Raw genomic sequence first — 17,502 nt, 5'->3', positions numbered from 1 at the left:
GGAAACCTTTATTTAACGTAGAAGGATTCACATCCCGGAAACATCTACTTATCCCTGGAGCCTCCTGCTGCCCTTCACGTGGCGTTATTTTGGACCCCCCCCTTCACTGAAAATGTGTAGGTAGAAAAAAAGTGACCCCTCATCTTGCAGAACTCTGCCATCAACTTCATAAAATTGTCAAATTTTCATTCCTATGGCTGTCCCTCTTTGTTTTGTTTTGTTTTGTTAACATTTCTGCCTCAAAAAAAAAGAAATGCTGCAAATGAGAATGAATTTGAAGGGTTGGGGGGCAGCGAATGGAAATCTCAGCACTCCCTCCACCAAGCGCCACGTTTCCCTAGTCCTCTTTTATTCTGCCTGAAATCATCTCGTTTACAGAAAATATTTGTTTGCACTATTAGTTGGTACTGGAGTTAATTACTCAATGTGTTAACGTGAAGTAATATGTATAAAAGTAGGATCAGTGTTTATTGTGTGGGTGAGCTGTTGAGCGGTGCTTGAATAAACTGCAATTAGGGTTAGATAGAGATTAATTAACATGTGAGTGGCAAGGTGTAAAATAGTCTCCAACCCTCCACTTCAATATAATCTGCGGGCAAGGGAAGGAGAAGTTTGTGGAAGCTAATTAAATACTTTTATAAAAGCCAGTGTATTCACCCAACATTTGGAAAGAGAGGCACATTAGGGGCAACTTGTTTTTACCCAAATGTTTTCTTTCTGTGGAGGTAGCACTCCTTTGTGATGCGGAGGAGAGCGGGACGGCTTATGCAGTTAAAAAAAGCGCTAGGGATGGCCAGACAGGTTCACGGAAAGCCTCTGGAAGCCTTTCAGCTTGATGGAGCTTTCAAACCAGCAGATCTTTCGTGCTGCTGAGATCAACAATTACCCAATTTGGAAAGGGGGTTGGGGTGCAGTGCCGGTGACTGAACGAGACACGCAGGAAAGTCGGGATAGAAATTCGGGTTTTGAGCCCCTGCGGGTGTATTGATACTATTTCAATGTCGGGGTGAGTTGTTGGTTTGTTTCATGTTTGGTGGCGGTGGTGTGTGTGTGGGGGGGTTCCTCTGTGTTGTTTTCACATTAACATGGGGATGGGGGTACACTGGGTCTGGAATTCCACTTCTCTGAACATCTAAATTCAATGGGCTGTATATGGAAATATTTTTTTTCAGACGAGCAAGCTTTCTAGCTTCGAAATCTGGAAGTTGGGGGAGAAGGGTTTTAGGGGGACAGACTCATGCCTGCTGAATTTTGGGGCAGTAGAGGCAGTTTCCCAGCTTGGCAGGGTGAGAAAATCAACCCACGGATGTCACCCTCCAGGCCACTTTCCCTCGGAGACATCTCTTTGTTCCCTCCCCTTGCTTTCCAAGTACACTTTTCCTTTCCCTCACCTGCCAGGTCAGTATCGGGTCTGAACTTGCATGGCAGCGGGGGAGTGGGTAGTAGAGAGAAGTTCTGAAGGGAAAAGGAGCGTTTTGCCTTCAGTTACAACTAGACCTTTCCCATTCTCTCCCTGATGGTTTTCTGGGATGTTTTGCAGCTGAGAGGCCTCGGGCAGGATACTCAGTTCCTCAAGACCTGTTCCTGAGTGAAGAAGGAAAGGGTTTGCTTCCAGTAGCATTTTCTCGGGGTCCACAAGATCGTGTATCTTTGGAGATAAAATTCACTATCAAACCCTCAACCCTGTTTGCTCATATTATACCCACCGTAATCCTCTTAAACTGTGGTTGCAGCTACAAAGCTCGTGGTCTTGCAAAAGCCGCCTGGCAAGATATAATTGTCGCGCAAACAAAACCGTCCAAAAGTTTTTAAAAACCCCTGCACCCCCCTTCCTCCTCCCTAAACCTAATTCTCTCGCTCTCTCTCTGCTGGCCGTCCCCCCACCCACCCCCACAAGAACCCTCAGCCTCTACCACTTTTGTTGTCGCCAAGAGCGCCCGGCCTGTTGAAAGTGCTGGAGCGTCTTTGAGCAGTTTGTTGTGATACGCAGGTGGAATGGTCTGCAAACAGATGAATTCAGCCCCTCCAAACCGAGCGTGGAGCGCGCTGCTTTTGTGCGCCAGGCACAAAACGCTGAATTCCTCCGAACTTACTTGGGGCCTGTCTAGAAAAGGCCCTTTTCTTCCCTCTGCTTGTACCTCTGGCCACACTAAGTCTCTGCCCGCCCCTCTTCAAGCCCCCTCCCTTTCCCCTCTGATAATCCTTCTCTTTATTTTAGAAAAACACAAAACCCGGTTCCACGCGGTGCTTTAGTGGCTAAAAGTGAAAGAGCTGCCTTGGCAGAATTCAGCTCTATGAATCACTTCGGAAAATTGGTTCGACTGAATGGCCTTAGGAGGAAAAACGTTTTAATAGGATCCAGGGGAGGTTCTGCTGTTTCAATCTGCTCCTTAAACAGGTGGAGATTGGACCTTCTCAATTATACAAACAGTAAGTACCCATCAGCCGGGAGAGCTGCCCTCCGAATCCTCCCCGCACGCAGCCCTAAACCAGCCGCGGAGCCCGGCTTTGCCTCAGAAACCCGATCACAAATCAGCGATTCTGATCGATTAGGATCTCAAACAGTCCTCCAGCTTGCTGTGCAGTCTCCCCCAGCCGCAGGCGGGGAGTCGGCCAGAGAGGGGGAGGCGCACCCGCCGGGCGCCGAGGCCCCCGGGATCTGGGCGCGCGGCCTTGCTCTTCTGGACGCTACGGGGTCGTCTTTAGGCGGCGGGAGCTCTCTCCCGACCCCCGACGCCAGCCAAGGCGAGCTCGTTGTTTTTGCATAAATTAATATTTCCCCATTAACAAGTTCCCCCCTCCAAACGCGGCGCCCGCGTCCATGCGCCACATCCTAATGAGGTAATTATCATTTGCGCGTGTTCGGGGCTGGCGCCGGCTCCGTGGCTAAATGGCAGTTTATTAGCACGATGCCCAGCTCGGCTGCAGAGGGCTAAGGGATAGTTCAGCGACTAGACGGACACCCAGGGGCCCTTTGGGGCGGCGCGTGCAGGACCCTCTGCCCTCCCCGCGTCCCTCAAACCTATAGGCCCCCAAAGTTGTGAATCACGCACGGAACTCTGCCTGGGTTTGGGCTCCCCCCACCTTCTTTCCACCGGCAAAACCATCACGATTCCTCCCCCTCCCCCTCCCGTCTCTTCCCTCCTTCCCGATTCGCGAACCGCTCGCACTTTCCCGAGGGGAGCGCGGGCGCCAGTTGCCTCCTTTTAAAGTTTGAGGGGCGGTGGCGGCGGCGGCCGGCAGGCGCGGGGGAACACAGGGGCCGCTACGGGAGCCGCGCCGCCGCCCATGTCATTCCACTTCAAGTGACTTCATGTGATGTCAGCTGAATGTAAAAGACAGTGATCTCACGCGGAGGGGAAGATGTTTGCCATCAAAATGTGACAGAGGAGACACGCTGCATGGCTCGGAACGCATCTCCTTGGCGGTGGGGGAAAGAGGTAAATGCGAGGTGGCTCTCCTGGTCCTCTTTAACTTTGCCCCTTCACTGTCCAGCTCCCCGCACGCGTGGCGGAGGCCAGGGTCCAGGGAACGGCTCAGGGGGGGTTAATTTGAGGCTCTTTTCTTTCTTTCTTTTTTTCTCTCTCTCCTTTTCCTTTGTAAACCCTCCCCCTTCTTCCCCCTTTCAAAGTCTCAGGGCAGGGGCTGGTGGGTTCCTTTGCGCGCCGGGTTAATGGGCGGTAATTTGGTACCCTTGGGTGCACTTTGTTCTGCCCCTGTTCATTTGAATGCAAATGGGTGACCTGGACCCGACAAGGTGTTTATTAAATTGCGGTTTCCCTCCCTGCCTTTTCCGGAATGCAGACTTAGAGGAGAGAGGCTGCGCCCTGGCCCAGTCCGGCACGGCAAGGCTCGGCTCAGCGCGCCATGGCCAGCTCGGCTTCCCTGGAGACCATGGTGCCCCCGGCCTGCCCGCGCGCTGGAGCGTCGCCGGCCACTTCCAAGACGCTAGCCTTCTCCATCGAGCGCATCATGGCTAAGACGTCGGAGCCCCGTGCGCCCTTTGAGCCCCGGCCGGGGACGCTGGAGGCAGACGGCGGCCAGGGCAAGAAATTGCTCAACCTCTGCTCGCCGCTGCCCTGTATGATCCCCCTCCAGCCCCTAGGCTACGAGGTGCCGTCCAAGACGCTGCTCAGTTACTCCGAGCTCTGGAAAAGCAGCCTCCGGGCGGGCGGCGGTGGAGGAGGAGGAGGAGGCGGCGGCGGCGGCGGCGGCGGCGGCGGTGGCGGGGGGGCCCCGGTGTGCGGCGCCAGCGGCTTGTGCAAAACCAACTGTGGCGTGTGCTGCAAGGCCGATCTGGGCCTGGCGCCGTCTGCGCTGCCGGCGGGCAGGGTCATCAAGCCGCAGGTCATCAACCAGGCGGTGGGGCTGCCGGCCAGCGGCTCGCTCTACTACTTCAACTACCTGGACTCTGCCGCGTACCCGCCGTCTGAGCTCCTCGGAGGCCACCTCTTCCCATCCGGCCTCCTCAATGCACAGGCCCCCGCCGCCCTGGCTGCGCACCCCAAGCTCTTTTTGCTGGAGAACGCCAAGTTGGCCGGCCTGGCCGCGGACAAGTTCCCCCATCCGGCCCCCTATGCCCATAAGGAGCGCTTGCCCGCGCCGCTGGAGCAGGTGCTGAAGGAGAACTCGGCTCTGACCGCCGAGCGCGGTGGCGTCAAGGGCCACAGCAAGCTGCCCGGGGGCTCTGCGGACGGCAAGCCCAAAAACTTCACCTGCGAGGTGTGCGGCAAGGTGAGGCCCCGGGTCTGCGGGGCTGGGAGGGATGAGCAGGGACAGCTGCTTCCCTGAGGCAGCCTAGACCGCCCTTTTCTCAAGTTCAGGAGCTCCCCAGTAGCTATCTACTACTCACACTGGGGGCCTAGTTAGGCCTCAGTTTCCCATTCTGTAAAATGGGGATGTCGTTGTCAGCGGCCACACGGGACTGGAGTGCGCAGTGGGTTGGGAAGCGCTTTGCGAAATGAAAAGGGCTCTGGTTTCTGAAGGGAGTATTGGTTGGGGGGTGTAGGCTATGGCCTCCCCAGTTTGATTCTAGCCTCTCTCGGCCGGACACACCACAAGGCCCCCTCGTGTCCTTCCATAGGTGTTTAATGCGCACTATAACCTCACCCGCCACATGCCGGTCCACACCGGAGCCAGACCGTTCGTGTGCAAAGTCTGCGGCAAAGGCTTCCGCCAGGCCAGCACGCTCTGCAGACACAAAATTATCCACACCCAGGTACGTGGCCCCCGGGTCCAGGTCGGCCCGCGCGCAACACCCCGCGCCTGAGCGACGGTGGCAAGGGTTCCCCTTACCCCTCCCGGGGGCCCCGTATCCCTTCAAGGTACCCCTTCAAGGGGCCCCTGAGGTGGCCTCTCCTGGCCGGGGCCTTGGCCTTACTGTGCGCGCGCCCCTTTCCGCAGGAAAAGCCGCATAAATGCAACCAGTGCGGCAAAGCCTTCAACCGCAGTTCCACGCTCAACACGCACATCCGCATCCACGCGGGCTACAAGCCCTTCGTCTGCGAATTTTGCGGCAAAGGCTTTCACCAAAAAGGTAATGTGCGGGGCGAGGCCCTCTCCTCACCTCTCACCTCGGGACTCGGCGGGTCGCTGCGAGCGGGAAGGCAAAGAAGGATCCGCAGAGAGGGAGCGTGAGAGCTGCAAGCTCGGGCGCAGCATTTCTTTGGAATCGGGTTGTGACGGGTTTGGGTGGGAGCTCCCCGGGCCGGGTTAGTAGACCTCGCTGGAGTCAGGCTGGTTGCACGGGGAGACTCCGAGTTTGGGAGGTGGGAAGGAAGAAAGGGGCCGAGGGAAAGGAAGTAGGAGAAAGAGAGGCTATTGCCCTATAGAAAAAGCTTGTCTTTGTAGCCGGGACACCCCTTTCAGATGAAAAAAAAAAAAAAAAATCGAGGCAAACTCCACCTCCTGGGAATAACAAGAGTGGGGGAAACCACTCCTGTCCCCAACACCTCCAGGCCCCGCGCGCCCGGCTTGGGTTTTCCAAGGCACTTTTGGATCTCCAGGTGGTAGCTGGGGGGACCAGAGGGAGTAACTTTTAAAATGAGAAGATAAACAGAAACTGAGGGACGAAGCCCGGGTTCGTGCGAATTTCTTCCAGCGAGGCAGCCGCCGGGAGGAGGACCCGGTGCGTCTCTGGGTTGTGCAAAAGTTTCCCGGCCAGTCCAGCACAGCGGGAGGGACGCTGCGCGGGCCTGTGCACCGGGCGGGGTAGTGGCGCGGGGCGGCGACGCGGGGACTCGGCCCTCCATCCTGCCGTGAGAGCCTTCGGCTTGACGCAGACGAAGTTTGACAACTTCTTCACTCGGAGAGGTCGCGCCCGCCTAGCCAAGCGTCGCCTTCTTTGCGCGGGCACCTGAGCCAACCCCGGGACGCTCGGGGGGTGGAGGGGGCATCCTACTTCATTCCCCCCGCCCTCCTTTTTTGTTTTTGGTCTCCCGTAGGGAACTACAAGAACCACAAGCTGACCCACAGCGGCGAGAAGCAGTACAAATGCACCATCTGCAACAAGGCCTTCCACCAGGTCTACAACCTGACCTTCCACATGCACACCCACAACGACAAGAAGCCTTTCACGTGCGCCACTTGCGGCAAAGGGTTTTGCAGAAACTTTGACTTAAAGAAACACGTGCGCAAACTCCACGACAGCGTGGGGCCTACTGCGCCCTCCACAAAGGACCTGACTCGGACAGTGCAGAGCTGAGAGCTACTGCCTCGCCCTCCCTTCCAGCCCCATCCAGCCCGAAAACAGATCACACGTATAAACTTATTTCTAAAATTAAAAGAAAATTAAAAAAAAAAAACTATAGCAGAGAGGCTAAAATCTATTTATCGAAACCAGCATATTTTTTGGAAAGCTAAACGTTTCCTCGATGACTGGCAGCAAACGCGTGGCTCCCACCTTTGTGTATTCGGGAAACATTTAAACCCAGTGCGCTGAAACGCATTTCCTTCCAGGCCTCCGCTTCTCCTCGGGCGGCGGGTTTTCACCCCAGCCTGTCACGTGAACGCCCCGGAAGAGCGCGGCGCCCCCAGCCATCTTTATACAGCCATGTAAATCCTCCTGTACAAGCGAACTCGGAATATATACATGTCTAACACAATAAACAGAATCACTCGTGCTCGTTTTCTTTCCCCCCTCCCCCCCTCGCCGCCGGGTCAGATCGGCAACCCCAAAGAATGAGAAGGAAATAGGCGTTTACAGCATTTCCCTGCCCAAATGCGACTTCCTTTGGGGTGCTGGGACCAGGGTGAAGCCAAGCCGGGGTTCCTGCGGCGCTTGCATGTTAAGAGCCCCCCACCCCACCCCCATACACACCGGGAGCGAGGGAGCAAAGGTCTACTTCGGCCTACACGTGGTGCCAAGTTTTTCTTTGGTGACTTCCGACGCTTGGGATTCTGGGTGTTGCCTTATTTGGGTGAGAAAATTAAAAAAACAAAAGGAGGGGTTAAAAGTGGCTGGGTGTAGGAGAGCTGGTTTAGGTGCATCTTTCAGTAAATTGCCTTGCCGCGCGAGGGCAAACGGCCAGGGCAGTGCCCCGCCGGGGAGCTTCTGGGCATGTTCCCTTTTCTGGGCGACCTCTGAGGTGGGGGCGGGGAGACTCTTCCTCCCAGTTTTTCCGGGAGACAGGAGCTGGAGGCCAAGGGTCCCCAGCCCAGCCGGAGCTCTGGGGCTCCCTGGCCGCTGCTGTTGATCTGGGGCCAGCCTCCGGGTGCTGTGCGCCCTGCCGCGGGAGGGCGCACCCGGACTCCGGGAGCTCGCCGCCGCCGCCGCCGCCGCCGCCGCCGCCTCCCGCGCCCTGATTACCGCGCAGTTAGCCCATTTTCTGAATAGCTATCTCCGCCGCCGAGCACGCTGATGAAATGATCTCACGCTTGCTTCCTAAGTAATGACCCAAATTAAGAGAGAAAACAGAGACCCTTCAAACAGCATTACATTAATCATCTAATCATTCCCAGGAGGGGGTCGGCCGCCGCCGCCCCGTTTGATCCGAATCTGGATAATCAAGAGCTCAGATTACTGGCTCGGCGCGCCGGACCTCCCCCCACTCCACACACACACACACTCTTAATATTCGCGCCGCGATTCAGCCCACGTCTTCTGGAACAATGTTCCCGGGCGTGGGGAGGAAATGCGGCGCCGGGCCGGGGAGCGCGCTCCACGCAGCCTTGCCATTGCAAGGGCTCGGGCGGCGGCAGCTGGGCGCCGATCCCACGCGGATTTCCACGGCAAGTGGAGGTTATTTGGAGGGAAAGATAGTTAATGCAAAAGGAAACTCCCCCGTAACTTTGAAAGTGACTTGAGCGCGGGTTATCCCAACACCCGGTATACAGTAGGAGCTCAGTGCTGCTCGCTCCAGGGGGCTTCCACGATCATAAAAGCTCACATTTCCCGAGGGCTTGCCTCCATTCCAGGCACTCGCCACACGTGCTTTCGAATGTTCACAACAATCCTTAAGCGGCGGATGATTTACGGACGGACAAAGAAATTGAGGCAGAGATAAGCCAAATGATATGCCTAAGGTCACGGGACTGGGTAGGGCTGGGATTCGAAATCCGGGAGGCTTTTAGGAAACCCAAACGGCCTTCAGTTCTCGTGGGTGGGGGATGAATCTCCAGGTTGGGACCCGCAGGAAGACGTTCGGCTGCTGCGTGGAAGCTCTGACCAGGTTACAGCCAAAGGTTGGGTCCCGGCCCCCGCCCAATTTGCCGACCCATTGCGCAGGGAAGGAGAATTGTCGATTTTGTTTGCACAGAGGACGGCGACAGCTTCCTCAGGCTGTCGCGGGAGTATTTTTAGTACCTCCGATTCAGAAATAGGAACGTGTACATTAGAATTCCATTTCCTGAAAGGAGAGCGTCCTCGTTTTTGCAATCTCCCCCCCCCCCTCAAGTCTGGGAAGACGCAGTGAGGGGAGGGGGAACGAGGAAGCGAGGAGGAATTTAAATGTTAGCTCGTTCTGGCTGCAGTTCGCTGAGGGGAGATTGGGACCCAGAGGGATATGCAGATTTAACTCCGAAATCTCCATGGATGCCACAAACCCCAGGAAACCCCAGGATGGGCGAGGAGGACTTGGCGGCCAAGGATATGGAAATATCGCCTTGCTTTTCCCAGACATCTATCCCCAGGGGGATTGCGGGCTGGTTTGAGGAGTCAGCTTTCCCCCCTGTGCTCATACCAGGTTTTATTTGACCCTCCTTACACACACACACACACACACACACACGCACACACCCTCCCCCATTTCTGGGAGATCGCGGGGCCCTGTGACAGTCCTCTTAATTGAAGTCCTTTCCTTCTTTCATTCCTGAAAAGATGCTTTGCAGATTCACTTCTTGGAGACAAGATAATGGTCAGGACAAGCCCACCTTCTTTTTAAATAGTTTCAGAACTTTGGGCAAGGGGCAGACACCACAAAATTTCATGCAAATCATCCACTTAAGAGAATTGGGTTAAAAAGTTGGCCTGCATGTGGAAATCGTGATCAAGTTCTCTTCTTTCCCTTTAAGAAGAAAAGATTAAAAAAAAAAAAAAGATGGGGCACCCCCATCCAGGGAAATCACTTTCTAACCTTCAAGGGAGAAAACTTTGAGAAATTCTTCTGTACTAAGTTTTCACAGGAGAAAGACTACAAGTGTCACCCATCTCATAAAACTGGAGAAATTTGTTTCCAGGTGACAGTTCTGAAGATGGCGCGCTTGCAAACAAGGCAGCAAATGAAATCCAAGCAATGGGTGGAGCACGAGACATTTCTCTCCTGGACTGCTCATCTCTGCAGTAACTGTGACTCTGAGGTTCACCTGAGCAGAGTGTCTGGCATGCTCCAACCTCCTTGAGGTTGTTTTCCGCATAACCTGGCTGTTACTTAACCTTCACACCAGCTCCCGTCAATCGCTTTCACCTGAGGAGGTGTTATTTCACATCTGGCGGTAATTGCAGATAAACAGAGAGTTCTCCTGTATCTACAGGGCTTAGCTCTGCTTTCCACAGGTTTGAAGTCACTCCTCCTGGTTTATGATGTCCTGCCTCAGGTGTGGGATTCAAGAAAGGATTCCTTCACCTGCAAAGGGGAGTACCAAGAGAAAAGGAACCTTTTGCCTGAGTGACTAAACACCTTTCACAGCCCTCGAAGGTTCTGAAGCCAACACTAAGCCTTTCAGTAACCATCTCAACTGGGATCCTTCTTAGCTATTCACCATGCATCGGAATTGATGGGTGAAAGGGCTCCGTTTTCAGATTTACCCCCCTCTTAATATTAAACTGTTTGCATGACTTGTAGTTTGCAATATTAATAAATGACTTAAACAAGGTAGTCATCAGCTGCATATTAATCTTCTAACCTTGATTAAATTGAAGAGGCCGCCCTTAAAAAATATTTTAAAAAAAAATCAAATTGCGGGGGAGGGGAATCCTGTCACAGACACAAAAAAGACTCCAATTATCTTTTCCCCTTCAAGATGTTTGTTCTGTCCATGACTGCTCACACTTCAGCAATCTTGCCAGCAAGACTCAAAAAAAAAAAAAAAAAACCCTCCTTCTTCCAAAGCCACAGCCTTGTACATAACAGATTGTACAGTCCTATTGCCTTAGGCGGGTTAGAGGTTCCTCTCTGCAAAGAGTGACACAGGGAAGTTGCCAGCATCCAGACACATTTTGGGGGGTACTGTACTCGTCCTTGCCTTGGCTGCAGAAGTGGATCTATGTGGTCCCCATTTTGCTGTTTGGCTCCCAAGAGGATAGAAGGCTGCCTGAGCTCGGGGTGAGAGTTATAGCACCAAGACATCCAGGTGTGCTGGTGGTGAAGGGGCTGGGGGAGGACGAGGGGGGATGGGAGTCAGGGTGGGGGGCTGCTAAAGAGAGGACAGGAGTCTTGAGAAAACGCTGGGAAATAAACAACCTCAAGGCAGCTGCGTTGCCCTTTTCCCTGCACTTCCCTCTCAAACGTCTGAGCAACCAGTTTGCTCCTAGAAACATGTTAATTGCCAACGGAGCTCATTAAGGCATGCACATGCAAAACACAGCAAGAAAGATTAAATGGACAAAAGCGCAATAATGAACTGTCAACAATCGGGCCCATCTACGACCAGGATCACTCAAGAATGAGGCATTTAGAGGCAACAAAGGATTGTCTGGGACAGGAAGAAAAGACGACCTAGACTTTTGTTTAGTCAACACAATTGATTACAAATGAGAGATTAACAGGATAGCTTCAGATTTTTTTAAAAAGAGGCAGAAAAGAAAAGTCCAATTAAGTCCACCGAATGTTAACTATATTGCGTTCCATGCCTAGCCCCAAAGAAATTCTCATTAAACCATCCCTGGCGATCCCTTTTGGAAAGTAATTTGTCTCCCTGATGGAGCAGAGAAAGAGAATCGTGTAAAAGAAAGCGTTAGTTCTTGGCACAATGAGCTTAGGAGACACACTAGAAAGAGCCAAAGGGGGAGTTAATGAGCATCTGACAAACTGCTTGGATTCAGGCCTAGAGAACAGCGATGAAAAGATGAAATTGGCCAACAACTATTCTTTATATCAAACATAAAAAGGCCAATCTGAAATGGGGCTGCTCAAAACTGGTTGAAAGTACATAGCCCAAGAAAAGGGAGCTGTGGCCAGGCCCCTTGTTGGACACTGGACACAGAACTCGACGGGCCAAGAGCTAGGAAATAGGCAGAAAGGTGGGCTCTCCACCGCAGAGCAAACTCCAGCCACCGGCTCCCAGGCTTTGAAGATGCTGATCTGAAGCTCTCCGTGCCCACCCCCCTGCCCTCTGGATGTTTCTCTCCTGAGTGAAATTTTTCACTCAGGTCAGAATCAGGCTAGCCTTTAATGGTTCCCTCAAAGTTCTGGTAATCTGGTAATTAGTCCCTGGCATTCACCAAACTACTTCGCTCTCTTCTAGAGTCATCGGGCCCCCCAGGAGCACCATATGTCACCCGTTCACATTCAGTGCTTCCGCGCTCCCTCCTGGTGACCATTGGAAACCCTCCCCACCAGGTGACTGCCTTCCTAATTTTGCAGAGTGCAGAGGGGGCGAGGAGATGAAGACACTGATCACACAGGGCTTTATGGAACTGGTTAAGAAGTTTTAGAACTGTTTCTCATAGTGGTTCATCTGGCTTTAAGAAACCACTTCATTTTAATGTTTCCTTTTTTGAACAAAGTAGGTCAATGGTATGTGTCTATATGAGACATACATTACATCTTAATTAAACATAAGTGTCCAGGCTTCCTAACAGCACAAGTGTTTGGATGTTCCTTTACACCCAGTGTCCAGAGCCAGGTAAACAGAATCTAGCAGTGAGATGGGCTTTTCAGTTCAGTCCATGAAAAAGCTAAGGAGCACAGAACAAATTTTGTGTGTGTGTGTGTTTTTTAATGCCTTATTTATTCCATCTTTGACGTGGGACCAGTGCCATCTCAGATACTAGAGTGCAGCATTTAAATCTTGATTCTAGGTTTTGTATTCTTACTCTCAGATCCTTGGTAACAGCTATCACATTTCTGAGGGCTTGGCTTGCACTTCAGGCTTTGCTCATGCTTCATGGAAAAAAATATATTGATGTCTAGAAGTAAAGAATGAGGAAGAAGAAGTATACCAATTCAAAATAAAAATAAAAACAGTCATCTAAGATTAAAGACTAGTTCTGGTTTTCAAAGCGCAGAGGTGTTATAAAATCTAGAAAGGTGCATTTCAGGCAAGGGGAGGAAACGAGACTTTTCTATTGCAGATGAAGCAGAGACTGAAATAATTAGTTCTTCACCAAGGCATGACCTGACACACCATTGTCATTGTTTGTCTTCTCTCTTCAATGTTTTTCAGTCCGAGGCCATATTTGGAGCTCCTTTTCCTCCAAGAGTTTCATTGTCCTCATTTTGCCGCCCCCCACCCCAAAGTGCGTGGTGGTGGTGCATGCCTAGGGAATGATAATATATTATCTATAAGCAGAAAATGGAGTCAGCGGGGTCTGGTATCCAAGCAGCTGAGTTCAAATCCTAGCTAGCTCAGCCATTTTTCAGGAAAAATGACTTTGTTTCTGTTTACTCATCTGCAAAATAGGAATATTAGGTGTACCTCTCTCTCACATCTGAAACAAATACAACGTTGGATGTCAATTATACCTCAAAAAAGAGAGAGCGAGAGAAAGAGAGAACCTACCTCACAAGGTAGATGTGAGGCTAACATGAGTTAACACGTATAACTAGAACGTAGAACAGCACCTGGCACATACATAGTGAGTATTCCAGAAGTTAGTGATTATGATTACAAAAACTCAAGTAGTGAAACTGGAATACAGCACTTTATACAGAAACTTTACCTGCGTTGCCTTGTTGATTCATTACATATGTATTAGGTAGGTTTTCTTAGCCCCATCTTAAAGAGGAGTAAAGGAAGTTGCTGAGGAGGTATGACTCCCCTTAGTTCACACAGTGGGACACAATGGCGTTCGGACTCACTGAGGCGATTCTGTCTGACCATGCTGCCATGGTTGTAACGGGAACGTGCACAAGAATCACAAGTTTTTGCTGAAAATGGACCTGAACCCCATTTACTGAGATGCTGAGTCAATAGATCTGCTCTGTGGCCGGGACTCTCTATTTTAACCTGAAGCAGTTGGTTTCCCAGACTACATTTTAAGAAACACTGTTTAGCATCTGCGTTCTTTCCACCTCACCATGATGCTGTCTTTGATAGAAGAAATAACACCATCAGCTTTTCATAAATCAATGAATACATTTGGTCATTCATTCCACAAATGTGACGTGAATACCTCCAATGTGTCCAACTCTGGGTACTAGGAGAAGGGCAGAGCCTCTGTCCCAGAGTTCACAGTTTATTAGAGGAGAAAAATCACAGACAACAAAAATCCCCATACGAAACTTGGTTATGAACATGAAATTGGGCATTCAATCCAGCCTGGGTTTGGGTGTGTAGTGGACATCTGTTATTTTTGCCTGCTGATCATCATTTCCCCGTCTGGTAACAACATCCAACATTTCCTTTGGAGACGTCACCCCTCCCCCATTCTCAGTCCATATGGTTAAGGTGGGGGCTAGTCCGTCCCCCCACGGTGGGCATGTGACCCAGGCCCGGCCAATCAGAGCACAGCATCTTCCTGGCCGCAGTGAGTGGCTCAGGACTAGGGCACCTGACCCAAATAGGGCCAATAAAAGTCCCACTCAGGACTTTGGCCAAAGCGGAAGCCTTTCCAATGGATTTCTTGGAAGGTTGGTCGTCAGTTTGGGGGTGTGGTGTAGGCGTATTTGCTACGATGTTAACAGAGACCGTCCGGTACTGAGAGTAGTAAAGGCGGAGAGGGAGAGGAATTAAGAGCCCGCCCTAAAGACCTCCTTGGAACCTGGTGTGACTGAAGCCCAAAGCACACATGGACTTCATGGCTAGTTGCTCTAATACAGAGTCTCTGCTCTCTCCCTAAGACTTCTGACTGGTACTGGGCAGAAGAAAGGGAAGTCTGAGATGCCACTGTAGGGGAAGTGATGCCTGATGTGAGTCTTCAAAGACCAGGAGGTGTTAGCTATGGAGGAACGGAGGAAGAGCCGTCTCCGGCTGCCTAAGCGAAAGCCCAGAAGTTAAAGAACCGTGACTTGATGCAAGTAGGTGGTGTTCGGTATGGGGTTGGGAGATACGGTATGGTTTAATATCGGTAGGTGTGACTTTGAAACCCAGTTCTGCTTCTGAGCAGCTGTGGGACTCTGGGCTGGAGGCTTGCCCTCTCTAAGCCTCAGATTTCTTCTCTGCAAAGTGGGCTGTTAGGAGTCAATGCAGTGGGGCAAGTCAAACACCTGATTCTGTTGCAGGCATTCAGGTGAATGGCGGCGGTTGTGATCAGCGGAAGCTGAGGCACCTTACGAGGGAGTGACTGCTTGGCATTCGGAATTGCCTGCGTGGTTCAGTGGAGTGGTCTGCTGGAGCTAGAACTATCTTAGGGCAGAGATTCCTCCCCTAGTCTGTCCGCATCTGCCTGGCTGCTGAAGCCTGCCTGTTTGTGAGTGAGGCAGGCTATGTAGATGAGTATTGGAGGCTTCGGAGTTACCTAGACCAGCTGATTGCCACACTCACCAGCTGTGGGACTGAGGGTGCTTCCACTTCACATTCGGTGACCAAGCTGCCTCATCTTTAACATTAAGTTGGTTGTTAGAAGGATTTAAATGAGATAATATGTGTAAAGTGCCAGGCACATTGTAAATGTTCAATAAATTATAGCTATTTACTCTTACTACTAGTTACTACTATTAGAATCATCATTGAAATACTTTTGAGATCCTTGGTCCGCAAAGCAAGTAGGACTGCAGTATTCTTTATTTAATTCCAGTATAGTTAACAGCCAGTGCTATATTAGTTTCAGGTGTACAATATAGTGATTCAACAGCTCCATGCATCACCCAGTGCTCATCAAGGACTGCAGTATTCTTTAACAGTAAAGTGCTGTGTGTGCTACAAGGGCAGAGACTGTCTGCTTTGTTCACCGCTGTGTGCACAAAGCTTGGCACGTAGTAGGTATACTAAAATTATAAGGCGGATATCATCTCTTTCTCCTCCCCATGGGTTAGAAGGTTCCCCTGCTCAGTCTAGGCAGACACTTGCACTCCATTGTGTACTGATTCAGTTATAAAACAAATATTTATTGAAGGCTGTGTGCCAGGCATTTTGGTGGGGAAAGAACTGTAAACAAGACCAAGTTCACCCTGGTAGATCTTTATCCGGTGGTGGAAGATAGATGACGGATAAGCCAAGAGTCAGGAAATAATTTCAGATTATGTAAACACCAGGAAGGAAATAAAAGAGAGTGACATAATAGGACTTAACGTAGGAGAAGGCTGCTTGAAATAGGTGGTCGGCACCAGCACCAGCATGGGTAATCCTCTTGTACCCAGGAGCTACGTGAAGCATCCACAAAACTCAAGTTGGACACTAGAATTAATCTATTTGTACTTAAAAAAAGAGCCTCTTCCCCACAGCTCCACAGTACCCATTTGGTTGGTCCAGCTCAAATCTGCTTGGGACTCCAAAAAAGGGTTTTCCAAGGTATGCTACAGAAAACAAAAAGCATCCCTGGGCAGTGGGTGCTATAGGCCATTGACCCACATACCATTTTCCTACTGAATGGCATGGTAATTGATCAAAGTAAAAAAATTTATAGAAAGAGATACTGCTGCCATGTTTTTAAAGCCTGTGTTTCCCAGCCAAGTCTCCAGATGGAATCACCGAAGCAACACATCCTTGACTTAAATGTGACTGTTTAACAGTTATATTGGGTAGGCCATATTTTTCCACAAGGAGGTAGTTGCTTGTCTTAGGAACTTGAGACTCTTAACAGACTTTTGGGTGCGAGCTTTCCAGGATACCACTCTTTCTCTCACACTTCCTGAAGTCACAGGAGTCAGAGACCTAGCTGTCGTGTCAGGAGAGGGGGACGATAGAGTGAAGTGTTACACAGCTCATGGAATGAGGAGGTTTAGGGGATGTCTTGGTGCCAATCACTGCCACTGTTGAACAGCTCATAAGCATAAAGATGGTTCATTTGTTTGTTTTTGCCTGACCGTCATCCCCTTTCCCTTCTTCTGGTTATCAGCATTCTGCTTTTGCTTTGAGGGAGCTGCCCTCTTCCACTGAGCACAGACCAATGTAACTGTGAAGAAGGCTTCCCATGCCACATCCACTGGCCAAGGGATAGACCTGGAGCAGGAACCAGGTCATAGAGATGGCTTCTTTAAATTTGACCCTTGAACACAGGGATTAGATTACAGGTAACTGATGGGACCTTCATTCCAAGGACACTGTGGATCAGCCTGCTACTTACACACATCCTGAGTTGCCCGAATCCCTGCCCTTCCAAACCTGGTATTACAGCTCTTCTTGTTTTATTAGGTCCCACATAACATTCCAATGAATTAATTTTCCACATAAATTGGCTAGAGTTGTTTTCTGTGGCTTACAACCAAAGATGCTGACCAGTAATCTTCCCACACATGACCCACCTTTTCCTTACAGTCTTTAGAAACCGAACCTCTGAAGTTAAAGATGAGATTTTCTTGTCCAGCATTTTCATTGTCTACTTGAATTCATCCTTTAGTTTCAAGAATCTTCCAAGTGGATATGGCTTACTTTGCTACATGAAACAATTTTGGAGGAAGAAAACCCTATAACCCTACCTACACCCCACATTTCATATTTAGAATAAAAATAGAGTATTCAGGATGAGGTGGGGCTGAGGCTGCCTCAAGCAATACACGGAAGAAAGAAGTTAAACACAGCCCAACAGTGGTGAGATGTAGGGTTATTTTGTGTAGAAAGCCCTCTTGGGTGAGGTCGGGGAGGGGGGTGGGGTGGGGAGAGTGGAGGGCATGGGGAGATGTTTGTCAAAAGGTACAAGCTTCCACTTAAAAGATGAATAAGCTTTGGGAATCTAATACACAGCATTGTGAATATAGTTAATAATAGTGTATGTTATACTTGAAAGTTGCTAAGAAAATAGATTTT

At 50.7% G+C, this 17,502-nt stretch overlaps 1 protein-coding gene across 1 annotated transcript; it reads left to right on the top strand.

Moving 5' to 3' along the window:
* The first annotated feature begins 3,087 nt into the window (after positions 1-3,087).
* FEZF2 (FEZ family zinc finger 2) lies at positions 3,088-7,112 on the top strand. Its single transcript, XM_006744944.3, has 5 exons — positions 3,088-3,440; positions 3,805-4,734; positions 5,084-5,218; positions 5,404-5,536; positions 6,444-7,112. Exons 2-5 carry the CDS (start codon positions 3,868-3,870, stop codon positions 6,701-6,703), a joined length of 1,395 nt encoding a protein of 464 aa, XP_006745007.1. The 5' UTR covers positions 3,088-3,440; positions 3,805-3,867; the 3' UTR covers positions 6,704-7,112.
* The last annotated feature ends 10,390 nt before the right edge of the window (positions 7,113-17,502 follow it).

The sequence above is a fragment of the Leptonychotes weddellii genome, chromosome 1 (assembly GCF_054177405.1).
Source record: "Leptonychotes weddellii isolate Sample4059 chromosome 1, ASM5417740v2, whole genome shotgun sequence".
NCBI classification, from domain to species: Eukaryota; Metazoa; Chordata; class Mammalia; order Carnivora; family Phocidae; genus Leptonychotes; species Leptonychotes weddellii.
The sequence above is the reverse complement of the archived record's forward strand: the minus strand, read 5'-3'. Positions and strand labels throughout refer to the sequence as shown.